General features: G+C 42.5%; 1 protein-coding gene across 1 annotated transcript; it reads right to left on the bottom strand.

Moving 5' to 3' along the window:
• Nucleotides 1-1,215: 1,215 nt before the first annotated feature.
• On the bottom strand, nt 1,216-22,278 carry LOC140282791 (mucin-5B-like). The gene is made up of 43 exons (XM_072377352.1): nt 22,230-22,278; nt 20,690-20,734; nt 20,359-20,584; nt 19,980-20,115; nt 19,841-19,898; nt 18,851-18,933; nt 18,560-18,755; nt 18,345-18,470; nt 18,118-18,238; nt 16,177-16,312; nt 16,016-16,093; nt 15,864-15,933; nt 15,627-15,764; nt 15,091-15,240; nt 14,827-14,921; nt 13,712-13,844; nt 13,316-13,559; nt 13,177-13,217; nt 12,996-13,084; nt 12,472-12,626; nt 12,260-12,398; nt 12,057-12,149; nt 11,654-11,848; nt 11,485-11,557; nt 11,239-11,408; nt 10,952-11,108; nt 9,444-9,554; nt 9,188-9,329; nt 8,464-8,949; nt 7,240-8,420; nt 6,817-7,055; nt 6,527-6,713; nt 5,178-5,388; nt 4,939-5,105; nt 4,787-4,856; nt 4,587-4,696; nt 4,479-4,510; nt 3,078-3,225; nt 2,586-2,623; nt 2,397-2,504; nt 1,697-1,736; nt 1,496-1,604; nt 1,216-1,406 (listed from the first exon to the last, which is right to left on the bottom strand). The coding sequence occupies exons 1-43, from the start codon at nt 22,276-22,278 to the stop codon at nt 1,247-1,249; spliced, it is 6,735 nt and encodes a 2,244-aa protein (XP_072233453.1). The 3' UTR covers nt 1,216-1,246.
• Nucleotides 22,279-23,343: the final 1,065 nt, after the last annotated feature.

Below are 23,343 nucleotides of genomic sequence, written 5' to 3'. Positions count from 1 at the left end.
TGCTTCAGGAAGAGGTTTATTGGAATAAAGGAAGAATCAAGAGCAATATCTTTCTGACCAGAACAAACACGTCAGTTCAGTTAAAAGTGGAGTCACTGGTGATAAATGACCCTGAAGTTCAGGCTCGATGGTTTTATAGGGTTTACGAACACGTCCTTTGACTCCAAGTTACCTAATGGCCTCATAATTTACTTTTTATGGAGACTAAGTGCTTACAGTAGCTCACCTGCAGCAGGCCTCCATCAAGACTACGTCAACGGTGACATTTCTCATTAGTTCTGTTAGCTTTAGGTGGAAATGGGATGATTTTTTAACACAATTTTGGTGGTTTCTGTGGAAACCTGAAGGGTTTAGAATGGATAAAAGTGGGGAAACAGCGTCTCGTACTTCCTGAAGATGAGCTCTTGGTCAGGAGATTATGAAAGAAAAGCTGCCAGTGCACACGTTGGTCGAGAAGTATGCAAAGAGTACCGTATCGTGTGCACTATAAGGCCTGACTATAAGGCGCACCTGACTATAAGGCGCACCTGACTATAAGTGGCACCTGACTATAAGGCGCACGTATTACCTAATGTTTTCTGATTGGTTTATCGCTGCCAGCACACATAGTGCATGTGTTTATGTCCCTGTGTCAGTTTTTACACTTTATAAACTTATAAACTGCACATCGGTCTGCATCATCCATCTCAGACTGAAGAACAGACTCACTGGGACATGGGCAGAAGCATTAATGACACGATTCGGTCGCTAAGTATGAGCTCCATACAACAAGAGTGAATGGCTGAGATCCGCCTGACTCTGGATTCACATCCAACGCAAAGCGAGGAGCAGAAGTGGCCGGTTGCCATTTATTTCCAATGTAGGAGAGCTAAGAGGCGGCTAAACTGAACGTGGCGGTGAGCGGCGAGAAAGGAGAGCGGTGAGTGATGCGGAGGGGCTTAATGCCCCGATGAATGCTCCCCGCGGTAAATTCAAAATGGCGGTATCCTGACAGATTTAATTATATGGCACACGGCTGATTTTTGTGAAAATTTAAGGCTTTTAGGTGCAGAAAATACGGTAATTATTCAGGGACGCCTCAGATGAAGGGAGCCTGTTGGACATCTAAAGTTAAATTGTTTTAACAGTTGAGCTGTCAGAGATACAGAGGAGACATTGCATAAAGTCAGAGATTACATTTGAATAGATTAGATTTAGATCTGAAAGCGTAACGGAAACATTATTTTTTCATGCTTTCTGGCCTTTTTTAGCCACAGGCTCTACATTCACAGCTGGTCACATGCTTGTAGGTGTATCGTCTGGCGGGGAGACCGAAGCATGGCAGATCCATAAATCTCTTCTCTGAACGCCGTTCCTGGCAGCACCTGCACTCCTGCTCCACATGCAGCTCTCCTCGTATCATCGCCCTGTTGGAGTGAGGACCACAGATGGGAGGATGACGGCGGGAAAGCCCATAAAAGGTGAGCGGTAACTGAACAGATGGGTTTGCTCTCACCTGGGCTGAGACACACATTGACCCCGACACACAGGCACCTGTATGACGGCGCTGCAGCCGGCGACCGTGATGTTCATGCTGGACACTTTGGGAGCACAGCTCTGGTCACCTGGTGGTGCAACAGAGTTTAAACCAAAGGTCAAATCAAAAGGAGTCGATGTGACAAACTATCAGCATTTGTTTAGTTTTAATGTGACTTACATGTAAAGCAGCAGTGTTGCTCATCCCAAACTCTGTCTTCCTGGAAGCAGATTCACATGGTTCATGGTCAGCTGTGTGCAGCTCAAACATGTCAGAGTGGTTTGGTTTCAGGGGCCTTTTCAGTGTTTATTCCCTGCTTGTTTCCTTTGTCCTGCCTCAGCTCTGCACTTCCCAGTTTATTCTGTAATGTCTCAACCTCACCAGTAGATGTCCTCAGACCCCTGTTTGGCATCCTCAGCTCTCCTTTGTCAGCTCCTCGCCGTTTGGCTCTACTTTAACATCCAGTTTAGTTGATGGTTGTTTAGTTCTGGCTCTTTTTTTACGATAAAATCAACTCTAACGAGCCCCTCAGAGTGAGTTCCAAGGGTGTTATTTGTGTGACTTTCAGAATAAAGGTCAGTCCCTCTCCTTCTCCTGAAGGTACAGCATCGCAGTGCAAAGTATTTTGATCTGAGTTATGTGGGAAACTGATTTTCTGCATGTTTGTGGAGTCAAACCCAGGATGCTTCATACATGGGTGACAGGAGTAAGCTAACATCCTGCCGAGAACGCTGCTGGAACTAGTGACTTTAATTAAAATCTGTCTTTGTGGTACATTTTGTTTCTATGGTAACAGTTTTATCCATGTGTGTTATACAGTAAAATGCTGTAAAATCAATGATTACAGTATTAGTGGCATCGTATTATAGCGTTTCTGTACCTCCAAGCAGCTCTCTGTGGGACACACTCTTGTCTCGGTTTTAATCCCCTCTTCGGTGCAGTTGAATGAACTGCAGGGAAGGGCAGGATCTGTCCAGCTGTCTCCCACCTGAGAGATGAGATAATCAGACTCTGATCGACATGGTGACTCATTTAGATGATTTATTATGAGAATAAAAACACAACACACCTTGTACGTCTCTCCATCATAACTGCAGGTCTCCTCTTCTGAAAAATAACAAAGAAATAGACTTTTAAACCTGAGCTATAGCATGGAATTATGGGAGTTTGAGTCATCGCTGCCAAAGAAAATAAATCACATGACTGAAGCACAGATAATTTACCTGGATGAGGCCGTTTAGTTCTAATTAATTAGCTAGAAAAGGATCTACTGCAGCATGTCGTTAAGAGTCGACTAAACGTACAGCTGCTGAAGCTAACGCTAGCCGCTCAGCCCAGTAATGAAGGAAACTCCACTAAAAATAACTTGTTGAATGCTGCTTTAAGGTTATTACGTTGCATTCTTTCACTTGTTGAAGGTAATGATAGTAAACTGGATTAATGTTGATATATCTGAGATAAATCATCTGGTGTTGAGTCATAACTGGGATGACTGAACAGCTCTATGAATGTTGTATGAAAGCTCCAAAGATAAAGTTTAAGCCAAAGCAACAGTTCTTACTAAAGATCCCGCGAGAACAGCAGGAGTTGTTGACCAAAATGTCATTTTGGCTCCTGGTCAATGTCCCTGTGTTTTCTGAACAGTCCACGGTCAGCGTCTGGGGGTTACACCTGCACAGGTGGCAGCTGGACTGCCACACATCACCAGGCTGGGAAACAGAAGAAGGATCGGTTTTAAAAAGAAATATCAGCTTGAATCTGACGGCAGCAACATGTCCCATAAAAGCTGGGACAGGTTCATGTTTCCCACAGTGTAGCATCCACCTCTTCTTATTTATCTCAGCTGGTGAAACATCTGGACTGCAGCAGCTGGAGAAGCTGCAGATGTTGCTGTAACACCTGTTTACAGCTTTCAGCTTCGATGGAGCCTTTCCAGATGTGCAGGTTTCCAGTTCCAGAGGCAGTGGAACTGAGAGCTGATAACCAGCTGGATGGTGCCTCTCCTCTTTAGTCTGGAGGCTGCAGCTTCAGGTTCTGATCCATCTGACCCCAGAACAGTTTCCCACTCTACCTCAGTCCATCTTAAATCAGCTTTGGTCCTGGATCATGTTCACATGTGGCTTCTTTAAGCTGCATCTGACGGAGCTTTAACCTGCATCTGATGGAGCTTTAACCTGCATCTGATGGAGCTTTAAGCTGCATCTGATGGAGCTTTAAGCTGCATCTGACGGAGCTTTAACCTGCATCTGACGGAGCTTTAAGCTGCATCTGACGGAGCTTTAAGCTGCATCTGACGGAGCTTTAAGCTGCATCTGACGGAGCTTTAAGCTGCATCTGATGGAGCTTTAACCTGCATCTGATGGAGCTTTAAGCTGCATCTGATGGAGCATTTAACCTGCATCTGATGGAGCTTTAAGTTAAGTTTAAGCTTTGGTTTTTGTCTCTTGTACATTCAGTTAGTCTGTTGGATGGGTTGAAATTTATTATTCGTATCTTCAAGTAGAATTTTTTTTTCCCACTTTGAGAATTAAATGTTTGCGTCCCTCCAGCAGATGGTGCCCCAGGCGACCGCCTGGTTCGGAGCCGACTCTGGTCACAGACATCCAGGACTGATGTGCTTTGAAGCTTTTTATGATAATATGTTCTGTAGATGATGGAATATTCAAAGTCTTCACAATTTTATCCCGAGGAACATTATTCTGGTTCTCATCGGACGCAGTTTTTTGTAGATTGCTGAAGCTGTGAGAGACTCTGCCTCTCTTAGGTGCTCCCTGTCACCAACTGATCTTATATAGTTGGAACGCCTCCCATTGCAGCTTTTCCCTAATTTGTTGCTGCCATCAGTTTCAAGATGAGTTGCATGAAGGAAGATCTAATAAGAATATTCTTTGATAGTTTAGATTTTCATATTTTAATGTTTTTAACGGTGAGCTGAGCTCTGATCTGATGAAAAAATACTCACCAGCTTCGTTTCCCCCAGCGGTCCGATGCAGTCTGCGGGGAAAGAAGAGAAAACTTACTTCTGCATTTCCCCACTCAAGAAAGATCATAAAGCAGATCATTTACTCACATTCGCAGTCTTTCACACAAGTTTCTGAGTGAATCTGTGACCTGACGAGGCCGTGTGGACAGAAGCAGCCTGCGCTGACCTTTTCAAGGGAGGCTCCAGCATGAACCTCTCTGATCAATCAAAGCAGAGGAAAAAGAGGCCGTTAACATCCTAAAAACCTTCACACGAGGACATCATTTAGGAAAAGTAAAGATCCAAACCCTCCGTGGCAGAAGTCATCCAGTTTTGTACGACACTCTCTGAAAACCAGTCCTTCTCTACAGGGCACATCTGAAATATATCCAAGGACACTTAACTGTGTCATCCAATAGAAAATGAATATATTAAGACACGTGAAAAATAAGGTGCCTACCACAGCGTCCATTCGTCAGCCCTCTCCAGTCGATGCAGAAACCGCCACATTGCCCAGCAGCTTGTTCCAGAGAAGAACAGGAAGCATTTTGGCTGCTGCACGAGTCAAACTCACAGCTCCTCTTTATAAGACTCAGATCCACGTATCTGCTGCAAATTTCAAACACTCTGGGGAAAGACGGGTTGTTTAATGTTTAGTTACAGACACAACAGGAAGGTACAGTCGTCTGTGAACCTTACGGGTGGAGGAGCAGTTCACAGAGTGGGCTCGGAGAGCAGGGTGGAGGTGTGCTTGTGGGTGGAGAAGCTCCACATGGAACGTCTCTTGGTGCAGAAAGACAGGCTGGCTTCAGAGGGTCAGGATACACCCAGTCATACGCGGTCTTATCACAGCAGCTGTCGTCCTCGATGTGTCCTCCTGAACGGATGCACGAGGCTCCACCGCACACACCTGGAAGGTAGGACGGGGCGCGCCACAAAGACCGAATCAGATCCAATCCAATCAATTTACTTTGATACTTCAAAGTGAACTTATTTGAACACAGGAGGGACATCCTGCACCTCTCTGACCTCAAAATGAGGATTTTACGCAGTCAAAATGCAACTATGTGACAATATACTGTGACATATTGTGCTTTTTGGGTTTTTCCTTTGCCTTCAGTGTCACTTAAATCTTTTTTATGTGTAAAAACTGCAGATCTAAGACCAACGGAAGTCATTCCTTCCCATAGGAGAAGCTGCTCCGTCCACATCTCATCCCTGATAATTAGCAGGGCAGAGCGACTATAACAGAGACCATTTTATGTCTGAACTTGGCCAAAAACTGTATTATTTTTGTTAAAACTGCTAAATATGACAGTAGCGTTAGCAGGAGATCGTGAGCATTCTTGCTAAGTCTGTATTTAAGGCAAGGCAAGTTTATTTGTACAATTCAACAACAAGGTGATTCAAAGTGCTTTACAGAGACATTAAAACAGAAGAAATAAAAAATAAAAAGCAGGATTTAAAATTTAAACAAAAGAAAGAAATAAGAACAATAGATAAAATCAGAAAAATTATATATATGAAAGATAAAATCAGGAGTTAGAATATGATTCTGTTTTGAAACTCAAGCTTATTCAAATGCAGCTGAAAATAGATGTTTCTTCAACCTGGACTTAAATCCTGAGAGTTTCAGCTGATCTGAGGCTTTCTGGGAGTTTGTTCCAGACATGTGGAGCATAGAAGCTGAATGCAGCTTCTCCAGGTCTGGTTCTGACTCTGGGAACTGATAAAGAACCGGATCCAGATGACCTGAGGGGTCTGGGAGGTTCATAGTGGGTCAGGAGGTCACTGATGCATTTTGGACCATTCAGAGCTTTATAGATTTAACATTTATTTAACATTTGATATTAGCATCAGATTGAGAGACATAAAAGTCCCAAATGTGCACAGATATACCACAGTAATACACTCTAAAATGCAGCCAGAGAAAGCGAGCCGCTGGATTGTATCGATCCACCCTGTGCTCATCTTTAAGCTAACAGCTAGACTATAAATGAGAAACCTGTTAAGACGCATATGCATTCATTTTTCCTTCCACAACCTACCACATTGTCCCTGGGTGTTGTTGAGGAAGTGCTCCATGGCCAGACTGATCTCCAGGGCGTAAAATGGAGAGAGGGACACATAAGAGCGGATTTCTGGGAGATGGATGGACACTTCGTATCCTGTGGTTTTAAAACTCAACCCATTCGCTTCATATGGTGGCTGTATGGTCATATTGTTCACCGTAGCCTAAGGAAGATCACATCAAACCATTGTCTTACATTTGTATATTTGAAAGAAATCGATTGGCTGTGGCAGTGCTAAAAAACTATAAACAAAATAAACATCCTACCTGTACTGCGAAATCATCTGAGATACTGAGTGTCGCGATGTCGTTCTTATAATACAGGATGATGCTTTTAGCACAAGAGCCTCTGAGGTCTGGCATACAGTAGAAGTTGTCCACTGCAATGGTCAGATAATGATGTGGTGACCGCTCCTCTACCAGAATGTACGTGCAATCTTCCAGGAAATCAAAGGTTACACCTTGGAAAGAGATGTAGTGGGGGTCCCCATAAAGCTCACAGTGACCTGGGAACGTTGCAAAAAAAGAGTTAAAAAGTTAAAAGTATCAAGTCAAGCAACTAGAATTTACCACAGTGACTCTGGCACAATGCTGCTGGTTTTCTATAGAGATAAAATTGTCTAATTTACTGTAAAATGTTACTGTCAGAATGAAATAAGTGTTGGAAAAGTTAAATATGTGTACACTCACAGTCACACTTCCATGTTTCACAGCATCCATCTGTGACCTTTGACATTTTCCCTCTGGGGCAGCTGGGAACTGTAACCTCTGGACAGTCCACTGAGGTCAGCGTTATATTCCCACCTACACAACTCTTATGGAAGCAGTCCTCGGTCCATGTGTCCCCACACCTGTAGTCTTTTTTCATCTTCAGGTCTTTACAGTTGCAACCTGGTGTGGTGGACTGAACTGTTGTAGCTGTAGTTGATGGTGTAGAGGTGGTGGTGGGACTTGATGTAGCTGTAGTTGATGGTGTAGAGGTGGTGGTGGGACTTGTTGTAGCTGTAGTTGATGGTGTAGAGGTGGTGGTGGGCATTGTTGTAGTTGATGGTGTAGAGGTGATGGTGGGCATTGTTGGAGTTGTTGTAGCTGTAGTTGATGGTGTAGAGGTGGTGGTGGGCATTGTTGTAGCTGTAGTTGATGGTGTAGAGGTGGTGGTGGGACTTGTTGTAGCTGTAGTTGATGGTGTAAAGGTGGTGGTGGGCGTTGTTGTAGCTGTAGTTGATGGTGTAAAGGTGGTGGTGGGCATTGTTGGAGTTGTTGTAGCTGTAGTTGATGGTGTAAAGGTGATGGTGGGCATTGTTGTAGCTGTAGTTGATGGTGTAGAGGTGATGGTGGGCGTTGTTGTAGCTGTAGTTGATGGTGTAGAGGTGATGGTGGGCATTGTTGTAGCTGTAGTTGATGGTGTGGAGGTGGTGGTGGGTATTGTTGTAGCTGTAGTTGATGGTGTAGAGGTGGTGGTGGGACTTGTTGGAGTTGTTGTAGCTGTAGTTGATGGTGTAGAGGTGGTGGTGGGCATTGTTGTAGCTGTAGTTGATGGTGTAAAGGTGGTGGTGGGCATTGTTGGAGTTGTTGTAGCTGTAGTTGATGGTGTGGAGGTGGTGGTGGGTATTGTTGTAGCTGTAGTTGATGGTGTAGAGGTGGTGGTGGGACTTGTTGGAGTTGTTGTAGCTGTAGTTGATGGTGTAGAGGTGGTGGTGGGCGTTGTTGTAGCTGTAGTTGATGGTGTAGAGGTGATGGTGGGCATTGTTGTAGCTGTAGTTGATGGTGTAGAGGTGATGGTGGGCATTGTTGTAGCTGTAGCTGATGGTGTAGAGGTGATGGTGGGCATTGTTGTAGGTGTAGTTGATGGTGTAAAGGTGGTGGTGGGACTTGTTGTAGCTGTAGTTGATGGTGTAAAGGTGGTGGTGGGACTTGTTGGAGTTGTTGTAGCTGTAGTTGATGGTGTAAAGGTGGTGGTGGGCATTGTTGTAGTTGTTGTAGCTGTAGTTGATGGTGTAGAGGTGGTGGTGGGCGGCATTGTTGTAGCTGTAGTTGATGGTGTAAAGGTGGTGGTGGGCATTGTTGTAGTTGTAGTTGATGGTGTAGAGGTGGTGGTGGGCATTGTTGGAGTTGTTGTAGCTGTAGTTGATGGTGTAGAGGTGGTGGTGGGCATTGTTGGAGTTGTTGTAGCTGTAGTTGATGGTGTAGAGGTGGTGGTGGGCATTGTTGTAGCTGTAGTTGATGGTGTAAAGGTGGTGGTGGGCATTGTTGTAGCTGTAGTTGATGGTGTAAAGGTGGTGGTGGGCATTGTTGTAGCTGTAGTTGATGGTGTAAAGGTGGTGGTGGGCATTGTTGGAGTTGTTGTAGCTGTAGTTGATGGTGTAAAGGTGGTGGTGGGCATTGTTGTAGTAGGTGGAGCTGTAGTTGATGTTGTACAGAACATCCTTTAATACTTTATTTTACATTTTACTAAATAGTTAAATCATATTTTGGGTATTTTTTCATACTCACTGCAGTAAATTTTTCCATTTTCACAGCGACTGGATGAATGAAGAGTTAATGGAAAAAATCATGTTAATAAACCAACTAAAGTTATCTTTTTGGCAACACTTAAATAGTTTATATTAAAATAAATAGTTTTTAATGGGGAACTTACCATGGAAAAGGGTTTGTTGTCTCCAGATCTCCAGGTGGATAAACTGTATCATTGTAATAGCAGCTGCAGTTCATCAGTCTGGTACATTCCCCGGTGTTCTCATCATAGTATGGCGCCTCCTCTGGACATCTTGGGTAACAGCCTTTACCAAGAATAATTTATAATTCCCATTTTAATATTTTGTCTTTGTCTGCATCAGTCAGACCCAAAATGAACGGGTTTAATCATTTAATTCAAACTCCGAATGCTCGGTTACCTTCGAGCTTGTGGGTCAGCGAGTTGCCTTTTCCGCAGGTCGGCACGCTGCCACAGGGTTCGTAGTGCCAGCTGCACTGGCCCTGCTCGTTGTAGTAATCACAGTAGACCGCTGAAGTGGAAATGATTTTGTTAACGAACAGCTTCACTGAAACATGATAGAATTCTTTCATGTTTATGCATTTTAGCAGACGCTTTTATCCAGGGACGGCTGGTATAATTGGGCTAACAGGGCTCAGCCCTCCCTACATTATTCAATAAAAAATGAGAATATAACATGTAAATAATTCAATAAAAACTTTAAACAAATTGTTTTTTAATTTTTTATCAGAGGCAGAGCAAAATCTGAACTGAAACCCATGAAATCGGTGAAAACGGGCTAATTATCTACAGGCCAAGCGAAGCAGCTCAGTTACACTTGACTTTTCTTCAACATTTGAGTGACAGGTTGCAAGCCCCGCCCCCTCCATTTGCGGCTCATTTGGGCCAATCACAGACGACTCTACTTGATTACGTTTGCAGGGCGAAACTTTGACAATTGCCGGCATCGCCGTTAACGAAGTGGATTATTTACTTTCGAATCCGTTTTCTTCAATGTCCTCAGGTGAAAAAAGTAGGGGCACATCATCCAAAGGAGATCCAAATTACACAGAAAGAAAAGCGCCAGAATCGTAGCTTTTGTGTAACTTGGTTTGAGAGAAAGGCTAACGGCTAACGTTAGAAAGGCTAACAGCTAACGTTAGAAAGGCTAACAGCTAACGTTAGAAAAGCTAACGGCTAACGTTAGAAAGGCTAACGGCTAACGTTAGAAAAGCTAACGGCTAACTAGCCTCTTGAAGCTTCTCTTCAGATAAGGTAGACCCCCACCATTCATGTCACACAGATGGAACATTTTGTGGAGTATTTCTTTTAAGGCTCTCTTAACGTCTTTCTGGAGTGTTTTTCTGGAGTTACTATTTTAGTTTTGTGCTGATGTTTGGATCATTGTGTTCCAAAGCTAATTGCAATAGGCTATAAGTCTGGGTTGACCTCTTTTAAAACCTTTTATGGTGTGAAAGTATTTGTATTTCCAGAGAGATGGTAGATGGTCTATTTTCCATCAGTGCATTCTTCTAAATAGTGTTTTGGTGGTTTGTTGAAAAGGCCCGTGCTGTTGTGATAGTTTTAACTTTCTAACAGGACACCTTTTATGTTGAAATAGAACTACTTGGCTTTTATAATACATTAGCCGACCCATTCAATGTCACCACAAGCCGTCACTGCTTTTATCCAAAGCGACTTACAGGTAGGCAGGTAGGGTAAGGGGGTCTTGCCTAAGGACCCCTACTGGAGGTAATACCTTTCATGCAGGGGATTTTCATGTGTCTCGTGTAATTTTATCAAGAAAGTAGTCAACATGGAAACCTTTTGGTCACTTTTTTCCCATAACATTTGAGCAGATTTCATAAAAACAGGTCTTGGCAGCGGAAAACACTGGTTTAAGTCTAGATTAAAAGGCTCCAAACTTACGACACAAATCGGGTGTCCTCCAGTTTATGCAGGCATCCTGGTCACTGCAGGCCTTCGCGTAGGCCGCCACGGCTGTGCAGAAACCCAGGAACTTCCCTTCAAACTCGCAGCTGCAAGACTCCTGCACACAGGCGTGGTAGTAGGGCTCCGGATCCACCTGGGGGGCAATAAAGATCCTCTTTCTGTTGCCATTCTTGGGGTATATACCCTAGATATATAGTCCTCCTTCCTAACATCCAGTAGACTCTCTCAGGGGTTTGTTTGTGAATGCTTTCTGGGTTTTTTACCTTCACTTGACAGTCTTTGAACGTGTCTCCTGTGAGGATCATGCAGCGCCGCTGGGCCCAGGCCAAACAGTAGGAGTTGCGTTCACAAGGAAATATCTCCGAGGTCACATCGGAGCAGGGAGGACTGGCGGCCTTCCAGCTGTTGCCAAACGCCAGTGAACTGCTTACCCCTGCAAAACATTGTTCAGGTTTAATTCAAACAACGATGACAGCATTTTACTGCTTCGTAGAAGAATGAGAAGTCACCTTCTGAGCCCTTTGTCTGTAGATCATTCATCTCACTGGAATCAAAATTCCCACAGAGGCCGCCGACTTTGTTCTGGAGGAAAGGATGATCAATTATTTCTATGATTGCACCAAAGAAACCTTTGAGAAATCCACCTCACCTCGTGGATCATCTTCCTGCATCACTCACCCTCCAGGAAACATCCAGCTCCACGGTGATCCTGGTGTGTTTGTCCCAAATGAGAGTCAGACCTTTGCTGGGCACTGAGATGATGATGTAGAGCCCCACAGTGTGTGTGGTGTAAAGTGGATCCTGCACCTGAATCCAACCCTTCTGGAGGCGTCTGGTCACCTTCATGTCGCTCAGCAGCAGGGTGACTTCACCCTTAACGGGAGACATTTTCTTCTATCAGCTGAAGTTGAGCTTTTATGGTGCATGAGCATCTAAACTGAGGAGGACTGAAACTGTCTGAATCCAAATAAGTGCAGTTTTTTTGGCGGTTTCAGTCCTCGAAGTAAACATTGTCCTGCTGGAAATCATCCTAACAAAAGTGTGGGGTGAGGAATCAGTTTAAAACCAAAAAGCCGTCCACCTGGAGGTCCATGACGATGGAACGAGAGCAGGTGAGAGCCTCATCACAGCAGGGAACGCTCTCCACTCTGACGGAGAAGGTGCCGCCAAGGTCCTGAAACGAATGAGCAGTGAAGCAAAGTGTTGTGATGAGCCGGTTCACCAGCTTTTAAATGACTCAGACTGTCTGCCCCCGCCACATAATGGGCCCCCAAAGGGTCTCACCTCTACAAGCGTGTACTGACAGTGTCCATCAAAGCGATACCACTTCGAGTCAAAAGTCTGGTAATGTCCGTTTCCATAAACCTGACACTTCCCAGGACACAGCTCATCGTTGCAGGACCACTGGCCCCGACCACAGATGCTGGGAGAGACAAATCTCTGGTATCTTTTACCCATGAAGCCAACATTTTGCATGAACAGGTAGAGTGTTTTACCATGTTTTACAGTTGCTTCTGACTTGCTGTCCTGCTCTGAATACTCTGCCACTGTACACACAGCTACAGTTGTCTCTGGAAACACAGTTTCCATGGTGATCCTCGTACTGGCCGTTTGGGCAGTAGCAGCCACTCTCACAGGTCACGTTTAAACCCTGGAAATCACAGCAGAGGGACGTCTTTTAGGGCTAATAACTGTCAAAATGTTATGAAAAGACGAAAAAAACTTATCCTCAGTTCTCAAAGAAAAATCATTTTCATTGCGTAACATACAGCCTTTAATCAGCGTGAGGCTCAGAGAAAGATGGGAGCGTGTTTAAAAGGAGTTTATCTAGATGATGGAACTGGAAATTACTTCAAATTAAAGTGGAAAAATTAAATGCAGGGAGCTGTATGTTCATTCTGTCAGCACTAAAGTAATAAATACAGTCATAAACAGTCTATATCGTTAATCTGAAAGCTTGTTAGTCGCCTATGGCAACACAGATGATGGTGAGCCATGTTCATGTGCACATCACACCCACCAATGGTTTGCTGAGGCTGTCGCAGGTTTTCTGAGCTGTGTTCACTGGGTTCTCTGAGCACTGAACACAAACCTTCCCGTTTCTGCAGCCTGTTTCAACAGGATGAGAGCGTTATTCCTTAATCGCTGTGCTGGACGTACGGCTCCAAATTGTGTTTAATTAACGTAAAAAGCCTGTTTACCACAGTCCTCGGAGCAGTGCAGCGCTCCATTCTCACAAAGGCTTGAAAACACAAAGAAAATGGGTTTGAGATGTGAAGCTAAAGCTCTGACATCATCATACGCTGCAGGTGATGTGCACCTGTGCCATGATAAACTCACCACTGTTGCCCATCGATGATGACAGGCCCGGGCGGGGCAGCACCTCCACGGTGGTGACACACACATTGGGCCTTAGGGGTGCAGACCTGGCCTTCATTCAGGTGGGTTCCTTCTGTGCAGCCACAGCCCTCCACCGGATCTTCCTCCAGCTCGCAGCGAGGGTCGGGACCAGCCAGCGAGCGGCAGGTACGGTTACAGGCCGCAAGCTCATAGAAGAACTCTTGGTTCTTTGGACATTTCAGGGCTGCAACACAAATTTGTGACTCACATTCATACTTTAACAGACTTATGTGTATTTTATGCTTCAAAAAACTAACGAATTAACATAATTTCAAGCTTTTATCTCGTGTCATTTGATCCATGATTGTCAGTCCGGTGATGAAACGCTGAACTCACAGCAGTTGGCGGCCTTCCTCCAGTCACCGAGATCAACACCCAGACTGATGCAGGCTTTGGCGTAGTTTTCCAGAGCAACACACAAGCACTGCAGCAGATTCGTGCCACAGTTGCAGGTTCTCTGGATGCAAGCCTGGAGACAGTGAACAGGTCACTGATGATCATCAGGAACACATTCAAGGGGAACTCCGGTGTTTTTAAACCTTATTTCTGGCATGAAATACGTTCATCTTCTCACTGAGAACAGTTTGGTGAAAGTCGGCGTCCTTCGGAAGATATTTAGATAACTGGAGATCCATATAACGGAGTGAACGGGGCTTAGAGGATGCAGCCTCTAAATAAGGCATTATCTGTCTTTATTTCACCAATACTTTAAGAAGAATGAATGAATGAACGTGTGCTATAGCTCTGTTAGCTCATAGCTGCTGTTAGCTCATAGCTGCTGTTAGCTCATAGCTGCTGTTAGCTCATAGCTCTGTTAGCTCATAGCTGCTGTTATGTGGCTACTTGCAGCTATAGGAGAGCTAACGGAGGGATTTCTACACAGGCACTCTACTGGGACCACTTCATCCACACGCCCCCCTGCAGCACAGTTTATTCACTCCGTGCTCTGTGACAGTCGGCTAACTTCACACAGAGTTTGCTGCTGATAGTTTTGTGCAACATGGCAGGATATTTATCAGATTTAGACAATGTGAACGACGACTTTGAGTAAGATGGACGTTCTTACTGGAGTGAATGAGCTGAGCTGCAGCGGCGGGCGGCGATGACATCATCCAGTGTGTAGAAAGCCCTTTAAAAGCCCCCGATAGCCGCCAATAACAACAACACAGCAGCTCTGAGCTAACAGAGCTATAGCACACGTTCATTCATTCATTCTTCTTAAAGTATTGGTGAAATAAAGACAGATAATGCCTTATTTAGAGGCTGCATCCTCTAAGCCCCGTTCACTCCGTTATATGGATCTCCAGTTATCTAAATATCTTCCGAAGGACGCCGACTTTCACCAAACTGTTCTTGGTGAGTAGATGAACGCATTTTAGGGCCAGAAATAAGGTTTAAAAACACCGGAGTTCCCCTTTAACTTAAGAACATATTCAGATACTCGTTCTTACTGTGTGGTGTTGATCAGTTGGAATGAAACCATGGCACTTTGCAAATATCCCAGTCGGGTTATTCAACACTGAGCACTTTTCATCTGCAAATATTTCTGCAGAAATACACGAGACGATCAAATCAAACGGTTTTGAAAACTAGATTATTAACTAGAATGTGATCTATGGTCTACGTCTTGACTATTTAATTCTCATCCCTGTTCTGTAGAAGTCATCCAAGTATTTATATATATTATATGTACATTTTTAATCAATAATTGGTACCGTTATCGGTGTTGATGCAAGGCGTCGGGATATTTCTTGAGCAAGCTCCCAAACTCCAGGACATGGCAAAATGCTTCGCTGAGTTCTCCACGATGCCGCTGCTGGTGGTGAAGTCATCATTGGTGTCGTTGTTGTTGTTGCCACAAAGACCTGAAAGAGAGTCCGACGGTAAATGAATCCAACTGTAGAAAATACGAAATGCAGTTAACTTCAGAGCTGAACTTCTCATGTGACACAACCTATGGAAAGACAAAAGGGTCATAATTTGTCATGTTTATGACCAACAACATGGAGCAAAAAGAGGAGACTGCACAATGTTACCGAGCTGTAGAACCTGCATTTCAAACGTCTCTGAGCTTATTTTGGACCTCTGTGGAGCAGTGAAACGGGACAAATGAAGGTTGGTGAATGGAGGCTCCATTCTGAGCAAAGTCATGACAAAAGAGGACATTTTTGCAGCCATGATCCAGCAGAATCTTACTCTGAGAGTGAAAACCACATTAAAGAGGCTGGTGTGATGCATTTTAGCCCCAAACCTGAGATCGTGCCGGTGTGGTTCCTTGGTGGGGTTATGTAAAGCTGGATTTCAGGAAACACCTGGACTTGGATCTTCATCCCAACAGATGTGTGGACTTGAACGTACATTGAGGACTGCCAGAAAACGAGGGCGTGATCTGACGAATGAGAGCGATTGGTAAGTGATTTTATAGTTTGCAAACCAAACTATCCTAAAGGTACGATTCTTCAGCCCAGTTTCTTCTTCTTCTTCTTACCAGACTGATGAAGCTCAGGGATTTCCTGGGCTCCAAACTTGACCATGCTCTTTGTAAATGTATATATTTCCTGCACATACCAGAGTAAATGTACAGTTATTCTCCTCTTACTCAACATCACTGAAGTATTCAGTCAAGTCAACTGTTTTTACCTTAAAAAGCTGCAGCGTAACTGTTCTCAACGATGCTTCTTTTTCAGAAAACTCTATTTTTATCGTCCAGTCGAGGCCCTGAAAATCGTCAGAGACATTTGTGTGATTTATATAATTAAAAACCACGGGGTTAAAGTGTCACAATGTGCGGGGAAGTGTACCTGTGAGGCCAAGTACGTGCATTTACCAGGAACTGCATATTGTTTTCCATCAAATGTTGTTACAAACTGTCCTTCGATGAGGCATCTGTCAGGGCAGGAGTTTTCAGAGCAGTGCCACCTCCCACCGTCACACAAACTGAGGACAGAAATAAAGACTTAAAGCTGTATCTTCTTCTTTTTTAGGTGAAATTAACATTAAGGTTGTGGAAAGTCGGTACCGTAACCCTCCAAAGAGGATGTTCTCAGTCGAGGTGTCAGAAAAGCTTAAACTCGGGCTTAATATGTAATGAAAGTGATCAATGAGGTAAGTTTTATCTGTCATTTCCTGCCCCGTAGAAACTTTTAGGGATTTTCAAATTCTCAGCCAATCAGTGCAAATGCTGAGGAAAATAATTTGGCTTGTGGCCAATATGAATTGTTTTAGTCATTTGTTTTTCTTTTAGTGGCAGGAAAACAACAAAAGAACAAATTCTACATCAAAAAACCTTTGGAAAAAGTCTGCTTATGACTTTTCAGTGTTTACATAGGCCAACAAAATGTTTTTGAGCCCATTTTGAACTTCAATTCCCCCAAAAAGATGAAAATAAAAATAGAACTCAAAGATTTGAAAATGGTTTCAGCCAATATTTTTATGCTCAGCTGAACAGAGAAAGCATATATTTTGATTTCTCGGTCATTTGCTGGTCATTTACCTGCATGAGCTAAAGTTAGCTTAACTTTTTTAAATGGGCGGCAGGCTTTCCATGTAAGGAAATGAGCGTTACTCAACAGGTGACGGTCCCTTCTTTCTGTTCATGCATTTTACACGTTTTAAGACGTCTGCAGATGTCTTTAAAAACGTCATTAAATTTCATATAACTGAGATATAACGCACTCCAAAAGCAAATCAGTGATATTCAAATAGTTTATTACACAAAAAGGAGCGACAAACACTGTTCACTTATTGATCTAAAACTAATAAAGATAATGATGATCCTGGGTTATTAATGTTGGATGATGCCAGCCTGGGCTGCTGTGACGGGTCACTAATACTATTTCTGCTTAATCTGACATGTTTCAGACGCCCGATTTACGTTAATATTTGTACTTTGACATTTGAAATTTCAGGGGATTTTGATAAAAGATTATTGAAGTTAGTTAGTTAAAAAAAATAGGCTTTAATAGGCTATTAAAGGGAATGGTGGGATGTTAATAAAAAATAAAACATACGGTCGTTCCGACAATGGGAGGAAAAAAGTGTCGAAATGACGGGACGTTTGAGGCCCTTTTAAAACTTATATGCCAGTTTTTTTTCCCCATCATGAACTGAATTTAGTTTAACACACTGAAACATTTTATTAAATCAAAGTTATAATTTTAATTGACACAAATTCCCAAGAGGAAGATCAATAACCCGTGTTAGCATGTTAGCGACTTGCTAGCAGCTAGTGCTAGCAATCATGCAAGCTAGCAAACCCTTAATTCAACATAATGCTATAAATAGGCACAAAGTATGTAGATTTTTAGGTTTTAGAATATTCTTTTTTTAACATAGTAAAGTTGAAAGTAAGAAGTTATTTTTCACAAAATATGTAATTCATGTGTTTTGATTTAGTAAAAAAAGACCTTTCAGACTTTTTAGCATTAGAATTTGGATGATATCGAGGTGTATCTCCAAGTTAAAGACATCTTAAAACCCATTTTTTACTATCAATCTCCAAAAAATTACTCCTATTTAGTTATTAGGATATTTCCCAATGTAGGATTATGATGAGAATCTTAAAGGAAATGGAAATTTCAGTAGCCAGTTAAGAAAAACAAGGGTATTATGTATTAGATAAGTTTAAAACATACTTGTTTGTATTGTCTGTAGATTTTCTCAAAGCCAAATATGAAGAGCAGGAACTGCTTGGTTCATTTACCACTAATATTCTAACGGTTTGCAGGTTTCTGCTCACTTACCATGACTGACACTTGGTGCTGCGTCGGTCTCCACTTAAATAGATCCTGTCATTGAACACACAGCAGCAGCTGGACCTACTCACACAGTGGAATCCATCTCCGTGATCGTTAAGCACCTCACCTGCAACATAGTGAGGTAAACTTTCCACGTTCAGGCGAATAAACAAGCAAATGAGCAGCAGGCTTACATGGCAAAGGGTTGAACCCTGCAGTTTGACAGTTCTCACCACTTGGGCAAACACACGAGCTAATCATTTCCTGGCTGGAGAATCTGGGGTTTGGGTTGGAGCAGCTGGGAATAAAGGCAGCTCCCTGCTCCACGTAAACCAGGTCTCCAGGACACTCGGGTTCATCTGCACACAGAAGCAAATCACACCGAGTGACGCCAAATAAAGAAAATGTTAGTTAAACTGAGGGAATGTTCCTGAAGAAAAGCACCAACCACATCCGGTCAAAGACCTCCACGTTTCCCAAACTTGGCTGTCAGCCCCACACTGCAGGGCGACCTCTTTGAAGAAAGCACAGCCGATGTATTTGCTGCTTTCATAGCTGTAAATGTTCTCCTCACAGAGCTGGATGTATTGGTGCGTTTTGGCTCTCAGACATTCAAATGCGTGTGAGAAGAATTTCCCACAAACCTGCAGATATTATCAGAGGAAACGTTTGAGTTTGGATTAGATTTATAGGATGTGATTAAAGGCCTTTAAAATATATAAATACAGCCGAGTCTTACCGGATTAGAAGTGAAGGTAGAATCTCGTATTTGACATGTGTCCTCAGGGATCATGCTCTCTGAGATCAGCTGCTCCCTGCTGCCTAATGTCGCCAAAAAGTACATTTTTAGGCAAAAATGTACATTTTTAGGCAAAAATGTACATTTTTTAGGCAAAAAAAGTACATTTTTAGGCAAAAATGTAAATTTTTAGGCAAAAAAAGTACATTTTTGGGGAAAAATGTCAATTTTTAGGCAAAAATGTAAATTTTTAGGCAAAAAAAGAAAATTTTTAGGCAAAAAATGTAAATTTTTAGGCAAAAAAAGTAAATTTTTAGGCAAAAAAAGTAAATTTTTAGGCAAAAAAAAGTAAATTTTTAGGCAAAAAAAAGTAAATTTTTAGGCAAAAAAAAGTAAATTTTTAGGCAAAAAAAGTAAATTTTTAGGCAAAAAAAGTAAATTTTTAGGCAAAAAAAGTAAATTTTTAGGCAAAAAAAAGTAAATTTTTAGGCAAAAAAAAGTAAATTTTTAGGCAAAAAAAAGTAAATTTTTAGGCAAAAAAAGTAAATTTTTAAGCAAAAATGTACATTTTTAGGCAAAAATGTAAATTTTTAGGCAAAAAAAGTAAATTTTTGGGGAAAAAAAGTACATTTTTAGGCAAAAATGTAAATTTTTAGCCAAAAATGTAAATTTTTAGGCAAAAATGTAAATTTTTAGGCAAAAATGTAAATTTTTAGGCAAAAATGTAAATTTTTAGGCAAAAAAAGTAAATTTTATAGGCAAAAATTTACATTTTTAGGCAAAAAAGTAAATTTTTAGGCAAAAATGGTGGATAAACGTGGAAATTTTACAAAACTACAACATGAAATGTGACTGAAAGATGAATTAAACTTAATTTACAGATAAGATTCACTTATGTGCCTAATTCTGGGTAATAATGACAGCTGTGAGTCATAAGAACGTGATGTTTTTTGAACGATAACGCAGCCTTTTCGTCCTTTGAAGTCGTACCCCAGACGTTGTGGTTCCCACACAGTCCAGTCATGTCAGAGCTCAGCTCCTGCTCCAGCTCCACCTTAAAAACACATGGTTCAGAAACATCAGCAGGTGTGGGGTGCGATATGTGGCGTTCCTGCGAGTGCGTTTCCACGCTCACCCAAAGAGTGTCGATTCTTCCCGGCACATTGTGCCAGGTGACGGTCAGAGGAAGCAGCGCACTTCTCAGTCTGGTGTAGATGCCGTAATGAAATATGTGCTGGTAGGTGTGGTCGTAGGGGAGGGAAACGCTGCAGAGAAACGGGTCGGTGGTGAAATATTACACAGCCTGTAAGTCACCTTGGAGTCTAAGGGCCTGCAGCAGCACCTGTGCTGTGAGTTTTTAACTTGAGTTCATTAAAAAAACACACATCTGGTAATGTACTGTCCCAGAGTCGAAGCTAATAATCAACTGACCCTGATCTGGTATAAAGTTTGAATCAATGAGGAAGTTATGAGCTGAAACTGGATCAGACTGGGACATGAGGCCAAACCTTTTCTTCTCCACCAGGATGCTTCCATTCAGCAGAATGGTCCGGACTTTGTTGATGATGATCTCGACTTTGTCCAGCAAACCGCCGTCCCCTCGCTGCACGGTGATGTCACATTCGACCCGGTTGTGGGTGAAGCGCATGAGGGTGAACGGGCAGTTGGAGCGAAAGTAGAAAGCCGAACCGTTGAAAAGCTGGAAGACGCCGCTGCCAAATGTCCTGCAAGTGTCTGATCACATGATGGACCACGGTTTTTACATTTAGCAATGAAGCAACAAAGGAACACGATCATTTGGACCCATGAAATCCTGCTCCAGCACTGACTGATACTCACATCTCTGAGATTCTGCCGTTGCCCCAGATTCACTCGTCCCAAACACTATGAGACAAGAACAGTGACTTAGCAGTAAGTAATGATTGATTCTGGATATACAGAGTAAAATAAAATAGTGCTGAGCAAAGGTCTTCAGCCACCACTGAAACAGGAAACAGCTGCAGGGATTCACTGAAACATGATTAAATATAAACCCAGAATCTGAGGCAGAAACAGAGTTTTTTTATCAGTTCTCAGCAGCTTTAAAGTGAATCTCTGGTCTGAGCTCCTTTATTCTCCAACACAGCCTGAACCCTCTGAGACGAGCTTTCTGTCATTTCTTTAAGGAGTCTTCAGGAATAGTTCTCCTGGCTTCTTGAAGGACATCCCAAAGCTCTTCTTTGGATGTGGGCTGCCTTTTGTTCCGTTCTCTGTCAGATGATCCCACACTGCTTCAATAATGTTGAGGTCCGGGCTCTGGGGAGGATTCATCCCTCCATAAGACCTGTTGCCACTGATTTTCAGTCCACTTCTTGTGTCATTTGGCACAGCTCAGCCTTTTCTCCCTGTTTCCCTTCCTTAAGAACGGCTTCTTGACAGCCACCCTTCCATGGAGCCCATTTCTGATGAGGCTTGGGCCAACAGTAGATGGATCAGCTGAAGGTCCAGATGCATCTCTCAGGTCCTGTCAGGTCACAGCTGGATTTTTTCCTCTTTCTTAAGGACATCACTTTCAGATCCTGTTCATCTGCTGTAGATAGTTTTTTAGGCCTGACACTTCTTCTTTTGTCCTCCACTTGTCCAGTTTCCTCAAATGTTTTAAGGACACACTGCACACCATGCTGAGATATGCCAAGTTTTCAGCTAATAGCTCTTTGGGAATCACCTTGTTGCTGCAGAAATCCTATTTTCTGTCTGTCAAACTGTGTTTTCTTTGCTGTTTTTCATAGATGCAGCTAAAGAAATGGGAACAAATGATGTGTCTTTGTAACAAAGTGCCTAAAGATCCAGTTTAAAATGGCTTCTTTGCTAAGTTGTCTGTTCTGTGTCGACACAACACTGGTTCATCCCTTGAGTTAGGAGCCTTTTTTCTGCCTGAATGCTTCAAAGCTCAGAGTTAAGTGGCTGAACAAAGAAAAAACTGGACTGAAAATGAGGGAAAAAGCAGAAAATGTCCAAAGAAAAACTCTGAAAGACCTTCAGAAAGCTGCAGAACTGTTGCTGAAGACAATTTCAAAGATTAAATTATATTAAAATGCTCAGGTACAAGGACTGAAGCTTTGACAGTGAATTTAATAAGAAACTATACAAAAAAAAATACAAAAATACCACATGAATAACAGAGCATCAGAGTCTTACTGTGAGAATATGAAGGTAAGCATTAACAAAATGTAGCAAAGAACATAAATGAATGAAATGCATCAGAAATATAAAACTAATCAACAGAAAACCCTGATACTTTTACAGCATCTTAAGCTTTGCAAACATTGCTTTTTCTGATTGGAAGATTCAACATATCTGTGTATTTTTCATATTCAAAAGCATAAATAATCGGTCGTACCTGAGGCCAGAGAAAGGCAGAGAGCGAGCATCCATCGCTGTGAGGTCATAGTACCTGATGCTGCTCTGTGCAGGAGGAGGATCTACCCCCACAGCCCACCACAGGACCTTTATACGCAGCGTCCACGTGCACGGAAACGTGTGCACGGAGACCTGTGCACATGCAACAGGGAAATTACTGAGAAAATGAAATGAATCAAAGAACAGGGAAATGAGCCCATATTTACTTTAAAGAACCTACTGATTGATGAGCATTAAACCAGGGATCAACCCAACAGCTGCACACATACAGATGTTTTCCTCTTTTAACTTTATTTCCCTGCACAACAAAGACCAAACGCCTGGTTTAATAAAACAATATCATCCATAATAGGTGAGATATTAAGTCCTTTATTACGTGCAAATAAGGATCCTAACTTTGTGCAAACACTTGCAAACCAGACAATCCCCGGCAGGTTAACGTAAGACAAACAAATGTGGAGGAAAAAGAAATAAGAAATAGGCCAGGTTGCATGAACCAGGATGTAGCTGGTTAATGTTCAGTGTTGGAGCTGAAAGCACCGCTTTGTCCTGAAAAATGTATTTCTATAGAAACAGGATCAGGAAAGACGAGGAAAGAAACAAGTGGTTTCACAACACAACAAAAGCAATGTTTAACCTGCAGCTTTTTACTCAGAAACGATGCGTTTCGCTGAGTTTTTCTGAGTTTTACTGAGTTTCTCTGAGTTTTTCTGAGTTTCTCTGAGTTTTACTGAGTTTCTCTGAGTTTTACTGAGTTTTTCTGAGTTTCTCTGAGTTTTTCTGAGTTTTACTGAGTTTCTCTGAGTTTCTCTGAGTTTTACTGAGTTTCTCTGAGTTTTTCTGAGTTTCTCTGAGTTTCTCTGAGTTTTACTGAGTTTTACTGAGTTTTTCTGAGTTTCTCTGAGTTTTACTGAGTTTCTCTGAGTTTCTCTGCATTTTACTGCGTTTCAGTGAGTTTCTCTGAGTTTTACTGAGTTTTTCTGAGTTTCTCTGAGTTTTTCTGAGTTTTACTGAGTTTCTCTGAGTTTCTCTGAGTTTTACTGAGTTTCTCTGAGTTTTTCTGAGTTTCTCTGAGTTTCTCTGAGTTTTACTGA

This window comes from Leuresthes tenuis, unplaced genomic scaffold (genome assembly GCF_036924035.1).
Source record: "Leuresthes tenuis unplaced genomic scaffold, fLeuTen1.0.hap1 SCAF_23, whole genome shotgun sequence".
In the NCBI taxonomy this organism is placed as follows: domain Eukaryota; kingdom Metazoa; phylum Chordata; class Actinopteri; order Atheriniformes; family Atherinopsidae; genus Leuresthes; species Leuresthes tenuis.
This window is presented reverse-complemented; position numbering and strand designations above follow the sequence as displayed.